Below are 11082 nucleotides of genomic sequence, written 5' to 3' on the forward strand. Positions count from 1 at the left end.
GAGAGAGTTCAAAAAGAATTCACTTGTATGTCACCAATTCTGAGTTCATTTTCAGATGCAAAAAGAGTTCTTTGAATTCTTTTTGCATCTGAAAATGAACTCAGAATTGGTGACATACAAGTGAATTCTTTTTGAACTCTCTCTGCTATCTGGGTTTTTATATAACATAGAACATTATTATTATTACAAGTATTGTTAATAATTATTTGTATTTTCAATGTCATTCAACAACGAATTTTGAAACTCACGACTCCGTAAATCATATGCCATCTATAAGTCGGTCTTTAAACTTGCACTTACGTTTTTCCACAGATAATATGTGCGAAAATAAAAAAAACAAAATTTTCCAAATTTTTGATACCAAACTACAAGTTGGTCACACAAGGGGTCCGGAAGACCCCAGCACGCGGGAAATGTTATTTGAATAATTGCTATTTCTATACTAGTGCGCTGCGGGCGATACCTAGTATTAGAACGGAAAAAGAGTACTTGAAGCTACCGGTAAATGGCAGTAAAAAGTTAATTTTCAATTTAGAACAGAAAGATATAAAGCCTTAAACTTTCGTTGGGGTCTTTTGGACCCCGAGTGACCACGAAGGGTTAACATTATCCCCGAAATAACGGACGTCACGTATGAAGATAAGTATCTGTATTGAGCATGGATCCACCGGATGAGACATTACGTCTCGGGAAGTATGTAATCGATACCGTAGGCGAAACGTGTACAAAACGAACGAAGAAAAACTGATTACATCACGTGCGAGCGTGCATCGCACGTTGTGTTGACCGATCGAGAACGTCACGTTGCTTCGTGCGTCTATCACGAATAGGTTAACCACAGAGAGAGGTTATGCCGCGCGCAGAATCCCGATAGTAGTTTGACGTAACGGTTGCGCTCGAACAGAAGGACGGTACTGTGCACGTGAACGGACGTCACGTACGAGAAGAGGAGAGTGAAGAGACGACGCGCGTACGTCCGAAACTGCGGATACGGATGTCGCATATCGAATCCCCTATATTGCTCCGTGTCGACGGGTTTCGTCGCGGCAGACCGGACACCCGCGCGCGGGCCCAGGCAGTGGCGCGCGCGCGTGGCGAGCGGGCAAACGCGGCGAAACGCAAGCGTTGGAAGGACGGCGGTGTTGTACTTGTACTCACCGTGTGGCTACCATAGGGCCTAGGAAGGGTGGTACTGCTGGCGGAGGAAGGGGTAGACACGGTGGTGGCGAGCCGCTGTGCTGTCTCCGCGCGACGAAGACGATGCGTAGACATCAGGCGGCAAGGGACGCACCTCGTCGACTATGCCGCACGTCGTCGTACACACAGCTACCGTGCCGCACGCACCGCGTACACGCGCCGTCATCCGGCGACGATGGCTCGAGTCGACGTCGACGAGAAGGAAAACGTAAAACCGAGGTTCTCGACGGAGACCCCCGGGGCTCGCGCGACCTCGCACGCACGCACGACACCCCGACGAGCAGCGGGAGAGGGTGGGCAGTGGGAGGTGGTGGAAGGAGGTGGTGGCAGAGGAGAAGGCGGAGGAGGAGGAGGAGGAGGAAGAGGCAGTGGAGACACTCGCCGGATATTCGTCACGAGATTCCGGGAAGCGCACTAGGAAGCGTATTCAGCGGCAGCGGCGGCGGAGCGACCACGGCAGCAGATTAATATGGCGGTTCTTCGGTTGACACGGAGGCTCGGGTTGCGCGTAGAAGCAAACGGTTGTAACGGTGGTGGTGGTGGTGGTGGTGGTGGTGGTGGTGGTGGTGACGGCGGCGGCGGCGGTGGCGATGGATACTCGATGCTGCTGCTACTGCTGCTGTTGCTGATGCAACGGCGAGAGTGCAAGGCGACGCGACGGCTATGTACAGTGCTGGAGGCCTCGTAGCTCGCGTACAAACCGCACGCATTTGTTTCACTTGCAAAGCACCACCACGCACCACCCACGATCACGACTGCTTTAGCCGGAGCTTCACGCGACGAGACACTCGATGTTCGCGTATATCTCCTTTTCACTATCTCTCTCTCTCTCTCTGTCCCTCTTGTTCTCTCACCGGATTTCTTTCACGCGCTAGAGCCCGGTGACGACCGTTGTTTGCCTACTCGTCGCACTGCTCCCTTTCGATTGGCCCGTGCACGCCTCCGTGGCACGAAGCGTCGCTCGGCACAGTTTCACTCTTCTCCGAAAATGAAACGCGCATCCGACGTTTTCCCGAGTTCCGCTCTCAATCACGACGGGCACGTTCCTATGGAGCACTCGGCTCCGTATCTCTACTCCTCTCTCTCCCTTTAAGCTAGCACAGTCCGTCTCTCTCGCTCCCGCCGGCTGTTCCGCCGTCGGCTGCTGTCGGGCACACCGTGTGAGAGAGACAGCGTACACTCGCACGAATCTACCGCACTCGACGGATCAACGGGCACCACCTTCGCTCTCGTTCTTCCGTCCGTTCGTCACCCGCGACGATGCTCGATGCACGCGGCGGTACGGCCCACACGGCGCACGCGGACGAACGCACGCACAGTTAACTTCACGCTGCGCGAGGACGTGACGTGACCTCGGTGCGAACGACAACGTCAACATCACCACCGTACGCTTTCGTGGCGGCCATCTTTTTCGGGGATACGGTGGCGATACGCGAATCGCGGAACGAGAAACGCACGCGCGTACACGGCTATGGGAACACGAGCGCGCAAGATTCACGTGTGCGTACGTGTGTGGGTATAGGTATGATGCTGCGACGAGTCAGCCGGTAATGCAGGAAGGCGGCATGCGCGCAAGGTAAAGGCCTGCTTGAACGTGAACGCGTATTTCAAAATATACGAGTACCAACTGTCTCGAATCGTGGATATCGTCGACTGGAAGATCGCTGAACGAGATTCCTCGTCTGATTAGTTAGTTATTTTAGCGGAACGTGTCATTCTTATGAAAACGGTTTATTTACTATCCCATGAGAAAGATACTTTTCAGGTGTCATACCTTCTTTGTATTTTTTGCGTTTGACATTTTGTATGTTCATCATTTCGAGTTCGAATATTAAAATCAAATGCGAAACAGCTCATGGTACGTACAACAATTGTCCTTGACGCATCCCTGCTGACATGCACACGCAGCTACACGCACACACGTAAGCGAACGTGTTTCACGTTTACGCGGGGCCACGTCGTTAAGCACGCGATACCGGCCGGGATTCGTGCAGCGGGAACGAAACTGTGCGATAAGCGAATACACACACATACGCACACGGTCCACGCCAGCCAATGCCAGCCCGGCTGACTCGAGCGGTCGCGGCGACTCGACCAAGGGAACGTGGAATTCGCTCGCGTTCCGCGCGTTCAGGGAATTGCGGCGCTGCCGTTCGTCGTTCTTAGAACCGCCATGACCAATGGTATCACGAGGATATACCGCTGAGCCAGGCTTACCAGGCTGACCCACGCTTACCAACCAGGCGAGGATAACTCTCGCCTCGAGGCTAATTGGATAGTTGGACGGTGTATGATATTAGTGTACGCGCCAAGGGATTAAGTTACCTCGCGAAATTATTTCAGAACAGAACCCATACAGCACACAAACGTTAAATCAACATCTCAGAAACGTTGCATAGCAACATTGCAATGTTCCATCAATATCGCAAAATGTAGATTCGACGTAGAAAAGATATTGCATAAATGTCTAATGTCCGTTGAATTGCAATGTCTTGTAGATATTGCATTCAACGTCTACAAGACATTGCAATTCAACATTTAAGAAACCTTTGTTAGATCTTAGGATTGTTCTTTTTCGCTGCACTTCTGAACTAGTGCAATAAGTTGGAGCGAAACAAATATACTTTCTTTCATTCTAACTTTCCAAGGAGAACAAAAAGTCACAATAATGTCAAAATGATGTCTTTTTGACATTATCGTGACTTTTTGTTCTCCTTGGGTTATTGCACTAGTTCAGAAGTACAGCGAAAAAGAACAAACCTATTGATTTAACATTATTAATTAATTATTACTAAATTGTAATATAATTATTTGTTACATATAAGAAGAATGACAATCTTTAAATTGACCATTAATTAATAAAATCTATTTGTTACATGTTGTTTCAATGTTGTAGCAACATACAGAATCAATGTAGAAGAATCAACATAGATTCAACGTTGAAAAAATATTTATATTTTAATATTCAACATTGTAACATCTTCGCAACGTTATTTCAACTTTCTGTGCTGTATGGGGAAGAAAGAAAAGAAGGAAGTTGCATATAACAGCTAAATTGACAGTGTAAAATCTCATTTCAAACCTAATCCACTCAAATTTGCCGTTTCATAAATTAACACATATTTCTCATAAAGATGTAACGTTGCGCAATTATATAATAAATACTTGATCACACATACACATACACACACTCACATGCCCGCGCGTAATGAATATTGATCAAGATATCAATGAAATGTCGAAAAATCATGGTACCTTTGCCGAAAATGTATTAAGAGGAATGTCATTTGCATTTATATCGAGATTGATGAGATTTTTCCATCTGTCGTCGGAGAGCATCGTTAATTTTTTCGTGCAAAATTAAAAGTTTTACATAGCACGTAAATAAAGAATTATTTTGCAATACTTTATGGACACACAAATTAATGTTTAACTTCATATTAAGAAGTGACACCTGCTCACTTCTTTTTTTTTTGGCAATCTAGATTTTTCTAATACAACTCGACAGAGACGATGGGAATGGAAAATTATAAAACGTTTCCTTGGAAACACTTTTATTTCTGCTTCATGTTGTATAAGAATATAGTACCGAGAGAAATGTTCCAATATTTTACTTACGACGCAAATATCAACACGTTTTTTAACAAACGAAACATCAGGTATATCAAATATAAAAGCTTTCAACAAATCTTCGTTTAATCTGTATAAAAGTCGTATGCAAATTTTTCATAAATGTTCACTCTCATGTATAAGTTCTAAATATATACTTAAAGATATTTTCTCTTTTGATAGATTATATTGTACATTCGTTTGCTTGTTACGGACAAATACTTTTGCTGATTATCCGTATGGTCAATATACACGTTAGGCAAGCAGGATGTCGAAACCGGTATAATTGTCAACTCAATTTCATGAATTCCTTGTTTTTATATTCATCACAGATGTGCAGCGATACAAAGCGACGAAAGCAACGTTCGCAAAAATAAATGTGTCGAGTAACAATAAATCAAAAACAATCGTTGTATCCTCTTCGAGTTGAGCTTACTAAGAACTCGATTGCTTCCAGTGTAACGTTAGAAGTGACAAACAACTTCAAGATACTCTCAACGATATCAAATATTATATATAAAGTCGCGTATAGAAACGAGCGTCACCTTGCCGCTTGTTATACGTATTACGAGAAAATGGGCTGTATATCCTTTGGTATAATAATTAGTACAATAATAATAATAATATATACGTTATATTAAAGAAAAAATAAAAAAAAAAAACAGTGATAGCGATCAACAACACAATAGATTGCCTTTCGTGTATTTACAACATAAAGAACCTGAATTTCATCGTCATGAATTTAATAATCTTATACTGGTTTCCTCGATCCTCGCTTCAACGGCGTTTTGTTGGCGTTTCGAAGGTGATGGAATGTTTTATCGCGTGCATCTCATCGGAAGGATTTGTGGCTTTGGGAGAATAGAGTATTAATTTGTTACACGCGATAGCCCCGATGCGTCGCGATCCAACGGCAATCTCCAATCGCTCCGATAAAGAAATTAACATTTCAACATGTCCTGCACCGCTGCAACGATGCAACGGGCACTGATGCCGAAATTGTCGAGCAGCACCGTGGGCGGCCCGGAACGCGGCACGTCTGGCACAGCCAGCTTCTTCACTATCACGTTTCTCTCCAGGGCGACTGCAGACGCGACCGCCTCTCCGAGACCGCCTTGCGGATAATGGTCCTCGACGGTGATGATCCTGCCACCAATCTCCTTGGCGTTCTTCACGATCGTTTGCGCGTCGATGGGTTTAATGGTGAACGGATCGATCACGCGGACGCTGATGCCAGCCTTTGCCAATTCGTCGGCCGCCTTGATCGCCTCGTGCAACGTCACGCCGGCGCCAATCACCAGCACCTGATCCTTCGCGGAAGATCTGATTACCTTGGCTTTACCGATCGCTAGTGGCTCGTCGTTCTTATACAGGACCGCAGTGGCCGGGCGAGACGTGCGAATGAAGCAGATGCCTTTGGTGTTGGCAGCCAGCTCCACCGCGCGCTCCGCCGACACGGCGTCACTCGGGTAGAAGATGGTGGAACCCGGGATCGCGCGGAACATTGCGATATCCTCCAGACCCATCTGCGACGGTCCGTCCTCGCCGATGGACACGCCACAGTGCGAGCCGGCAAAGTTGACATTTGTCTGAGAGATTGCACCCATGCGAATCTGTAAAAGAGGATAATGTGTGATATCTTTTTCCTTTTTCTATAAATCTTTCCGCTGTGATTTCACAGAAAGCTGCTTTGTCGTTCCTCACCTGATCGAAGGCGCGGGTGAAGAAGGTGGCGAATGCCGACACAAACGCGATGGTACGATCCCTGCAAGCAGCACCGATCGCGACGCCAACGATGTTCTGTTCGGCAATGAATCCTTCGATGAACCTGGCCGGATCGACCGCCTTTATCTTCTCGGCGTAAGTGGAGTTCTTCGTGTCACCATCCAGAGCTACGACACGAGGATTATTCTTCGCCAACTGAAAGAAAAGAATACAGTTTAAAAGAGTGATTCAAATTTCACCGATATCGACGATCAATCTGTGTGACGATTAACCGCGCACAAACCTTGGCAAGAGCTGTGCCATAAGCCAACCTAGTAGCTACTTGTTCACCTATCTTGTAGCTTGGAGGCGAGGCTAACGCAACGTTGCTGATATCCACATGAGGGGCGTCGTCGACGAGCGGCTTTTGCGGATGCAATCCGAGGGGACCGGGATTTTTCAAAAGGCCATTCAGATGCTGCAAAATCACAAATTTACGGATATTGAAACGAAGAAATTCACCTCGTTAAATTAATTGTAATTATGATTGAAACTGCGAAGAAAGTTTATCGAAATGGGTGATTTGATAAATAAATAAGTAAATTTTGTAAGTTACGAACAAGATATGAGCAAATAATGGCAAAAGTGATCAGAGTAATACCTGAATGACTTCATTCGCCTTATTTCCTAGAGGTTTGCCGTGCCAGTTGTCCTGGTCTTCGATCCCGGGGAAGTTTTTACCCTTGTAAGTTTTAGCCAAAATGGCAGTGGGACGTCCCTTCGTATTCTGCGCTTCATGGAACGCCTAGAGATGAACCAAACGTTTCTTAGTATCCAATTTATAAGTTTGCTATTAAATAGCAAAACCTACCTTGGCTAATTCCTCTACGTCATGACCATCCACGACCAAGGCATTAAAACCGAAGGCTTCTAATCTTTTACGGTACACTTCCATATGGTGCTGTAGCGAGGTTGCTTCGCTCTGACCAAGACGATTAATGTCAAAGATGGCGCAAAGATTGTCCAATTTATAATAGGACGAAAAATTAAGAGCTTCCCAGATGGAACCTTCCGCCGCTTCACCGTCGCCAATCAAACAGTACACACTGAAAAGTAGAAGAATGCACGTAATTATTAATAAGAGAGAAAGAGAGGGAAAGGGGAGGATTGTATTTACATTCACAGATTCAGCACAATCTAGGTAATGCATATCTGGATGGAAAAAGTTGCTTGGATATAAATAGCATACCGATAACTGGCCTTATCGTAATTCTTTCCGACATAGGCCATGCCTGCGGCAACCGAGAGACCTTGTCCCAGGGAGCCAGTCCCTACGTCTATAAAGTTGAGCCTCGGAGTAGGGTGTCCTTCCAAATCGCTATCGAATTTTCTCAGATTTAATAATTCGCTGATTGGGAACAAGCCTGCTTCCGCCCATGCTGCAATATACAATGTACGTACATATTGTGCAATGATTTTGCTTATATTAAACCAATTGCGCGCTAATATAAAATAACATGACTTGTCGACATTTACCTGCATAAAGAATCGGAGCTGCATGGCCTTTACTGAGTACAAATCTATCACTGTTTGGATCACGTGGTGCCGATACCTTGTAACGCATTGTATGGAAAAAGAGAACGGACATAATTTCTGCCATTGACGAGCATGATGTCGGATGTCTAGAATAAAATAAGATGAAATAAGGGAACGAACAAATTAAATAAATATAAAATTAGACGCAAAATACGCGCGCGTTCTAAAAAGTTATTTTATATCAATGATTCTATTCGCGTAATCGAACGATATATGTTTCTTCATTTGCTATCGTGTTAAGGTCAGAGTGTCAGAATATCTTTTATACATGTACAATCTTTTACGAGGGAGGTTTCATAAGATTATGGCATCCAAGAGTGATAAATATTTGTTACAAAATATGTTGCAAAACCTATCTTCTACTGTTATCTATTATCTCCCCCTCTTTTCTCTCTCTCTCTCTCTCTCTCTGCCTGTACAATATATAATTCCATTGAAACAAGAGCAAAAACTTCAAACAGTTTGTTTCAAATAATTTCTAGATTCTTTTTTATAGATTTGGCCCTTTCTTGGAAAATCGTGATGGCAATCGTTACAAGCGCAATGTGAAACGCCGTGGAATGATTTTTTAATTCATCGAGTTTTACAATTTGCCACATCTCCCAGGGAAAAATTTCTATCAGACGCACTTCATATTTTGACCTTGGATGGCTCGCGTGACGCTCAATAATCTGATGATCAAGCATCACCAGACGTTATGCTAGCCGGGAAGAAAAAGGATACGATAATCATGGAGAGAGACAGCGAGTGTAAATTCTAAAGATAATTTCTAATGTGCTCGTCATACCCGCTCTTTGACGCTTCGGTTGCTCGCACCGACTCGATACGCAATTTATTGGCAAGATCTTGAAGTTTTTCCATGTTCGATTCACGCACCATCGTAAACAAGCGACAAGTTACACCCAGATTCTCTCAAAACCGTCGTCGTCGCAGTAAGCGTTCGATCGCGACTGCCGAGCGAGAAGAGTTTCGGCAAACGAATCGACTACGCGAATATCTCCCTACCTCTTCGACCGATCGTAGCGTGTATACAGGGTGTCCCGAGACTCTACCACCCATCGCATATAAAAACGGCAAACAATATATGCAAATATACTCGTACATATTATACATATAAGCGCGTGCTTTCACAATAAACAATTCACAATGATCTTTTCTATCGTAATAAGAAACAAAATATTAATCACCTTAATTGTTGTGCATTTATCCTACATGTATTATTTACATTTTAACATTACAATTTATTAGGTATATTATACAAAATAACACAATACAATTTTAAATTTTCAATTTCCACTCTAATCACTTTCATGGAATAATTTAGAAAATACGTTCTCTCCATAATTGGGAAATGCAAATGTCACAATTGTGTTATCTTATCTTATTTATGTCTATTGCATTCTAAATATTCATTTAACGAGGATGTATATACGAGAAATAACGTGACGACAAAATAGTGATATAATTGGTCAGATATAACAAATCGTTAATCAATTCAAATTTCTGTGCTGAGAAAATACTGTGAAAGCGCGAGTCACCGCGCGCGTGAGAACGAGTTAACCGTCTCGTTTTTTCATGTTGAAAGAAGAACTAATGAGCTAGCAATTTCCTGAATTAGATCGCGCGCCGTCACCGCGACATTCCAGAGTGATATGCGATCAAAAAATCGAGGACAACGGCAGTGTTGAGAGAGCTTTGAGTTGCGATATAATGATGCTGTGTAATAAATTTGACTTAAAAACTTGGTGAAAAATATGAGCGCTTGTGTTACCTTCCGAATACTTGTGATGTAATGTAATAAAAATTGATAAAAACTGCATTGGATTTTTCTTTCGAATCTTTTCAGCCAATCACTCGATTCCCACTCCTCTGATATATTCCAAGAATATCGAATGATTAAAAATATTTCTATATTAAAAATATATATTTAATACAGAGAAACATTCACATGTGTGGTCAAATGGTCAATATCAACGAATATCGAAAATCATACGTTCGAGCCAACTCGTGTTGAATTGCTATCTCTCGTAATTGTTTGACCTATAATTATATGTAAAGTCAGTTGCACACGTAACGATGATGTTATCAAGAGTATACCACAGGCCATAAAACACAGGCATACGGACAGAGATATGATCGCAAGACTTTTCAAGGTACCATCGATTTTTCATTCAAGTCTACGCGTTAAATGCGGGATTAAATCTCCTCTCTTCTCCATCCTCTTGTTTTCGATTCAGTAAAAGCCGCGTTTCGGATCGATTCGTAAATCCGATTTACGTGCGAATATAAAGAACTCGCAATCGCAATCGTACCACTATCGCGCGATCGTGCGATCGACCGAGTTTCTCGCTTATCATTATCGGCCGTTACGCCGCATGCGGTTTACCGGTTGCAAACTTGCAACAGTTCGAGCAACCGCACGCGCTCTCGACACCGAGCGCGAGAGGCGCGTGACTACGCTGAAAACCCCGACTCACCCAGACTTGCTGGCCTGCGTCGCCTCGATCGAGTGAATTCTCAACTTGATCGCGATGTCTCGCAACTCCTGGATGGTCTTTGATTCCGGCTTGTGATAGTTGGCCATTTTTCATCCGCGTGCGTGCGTAACTAGTACGGTGAGACGTACAGTTCTGCGTACGGCTTTTCGCCCTGGCGGTCTCGTAAAAAATGCGGTGAACGTGCAACAACTCAACAAGTAGATGATTCGCGGGAACCGAGCGCGCCCGAACGCGACCGATCGCGCTCACGGTCTTACGTACAGGTCTGGAAACTACCTCTAATTTCAGTGGTGGGAGTATGGCCGCTTTTTGAAGACACATTTAGTTTCTAGCATAACCACTACTCGTCGCTGTCATCGATGTCCGCAGATAAATATAACCTGAAAAACCGGAGATAAGAACCCACGTGTGTTCATGACTCTTATTGAAAAACGGTTATTAACTACAAAAGTTATCGAAACGTTTATTGAAATGACGA

General features: G+C 44.2%; 2 protein-coding genes and 1 long non-coding RNA gene across 7 annotated transcripts in view; 1 reads left to right on the top strand and 2 right to left on the bottom strand.

The window, feature by feature from the left end:
* The window catches only part of LOC105286162 (serine-rich adhesin for platelets), a 51675-nt gene extending 50373 nt beyond the window's left edge, over positions 1–1302 (bottom strand). For 2 of the 3 annotated variants that reach the window (XM_026968968.1, XM_026968967.1), the window contains exon 1: positions 1159–1302. In XM_026968968.1, coding sequence (XP_026824769.1) covers positions 1159–1272 — 114 coding nt within the window. In that variant the 5' untranslated portion in view covers positions 1273–1302. The remainder of the gene's footprint in view (positions 1–1158) is intronic. The other variant, XM_026968969.1, reaches the window with a different exon arrangement.
* A 2687-nt stretch (positions 1303–3989) lies between these two features.
* LOC109611436 lies at positions 3990–5448 on the top strand. The gene is made up of 2 exons (XR_002193804.2): positions 3990–4260; positions 4683–5448. It is a non-coding gene; the product is annotated as an uncharacterized LOC109611436 (long non-coding RNA).
* LOC105286164 (transketolase-like protein 2) lies at positions 4739–10871 on the bottom strand. Of its 3 annotated transcripts, XM_020033915.2 has the most exons (9): positions 8894–9011; positions 8736–8806; positions 8047–8192; positions 7760–7949; positions 7382–7616; positions 7172–7315; positions 6815–6988; positions 6511–6726; positions 4739–6419 (listed from the first exon to the last, which is right to left on the bottom strand). In XM_020033915.2, the coding sequence occupies exons 2-9, from the start codon at positions 8738–8740 to the stop codon at positions 5748–5750; spliced, it is 1782 nt and encodes a 593-aa protein (XP_019889474.2). In that variant the 5' UTR covers positions 8741–8806; positions 8894–9011; the 3' UTR covers positions 4739–5747. The 3 variants fall into 3 exon arrangements, with proteins under 3 accessions (XP_019889474.2, XP_011349198.2, XP_011349199.2); XM_011350896.3 differs by lacking the exons at positions 8736–8806; positions 8894–9011 and adding an exon at positions 10584–10871; XM_011350897.3 differs by lacking the exon at positions 8736–8806 and having other exon boundaries at positions 8894–9112.
* Positions 10872–11082: the final 211 nt, after the last annotated feature.

This window comes from Ooceraea biroi, chromosome 4, assembly GCF_003672135.1.
Source record: "Ooceraea biroi isolate clonal line C1 chromosome 4, Obir_v5.4, whole genome shotgun sequence".
In the NCBI taxonomy this organism is placed as follows: domain Eukaryota; kingdom Metazoa; phylum Arthropoda; class Insecta; order Hymenoptera; family Formicidae; genus Ooceraea; species Ooceraea biroi.

Bases quoted from the DNA above. Each gene is read 5' to 3' on its own strand.
- LOC105286164 (XM_011350896.3), bottom strand. From the start codon at position 10,690: ATGGCCAACTATCACAAGCCGGAATCAAAGACCATCCAGGAGTTGCGA. The intron at 7,617-7,759 runs GTATGCTATTTA...TCTACTTTTCAG, and splicing joins TACGATAAGGCCAGTTATCG to TGTGTACTGTTTGATTGGCG. The intron at 6,989-7,171 runs GTATTACTCTGA...GTGATTTTGCAG, and splicing joins AGGCGAATGAAGTCATTCAG to CATCTGAATGGCCTTTTGAA.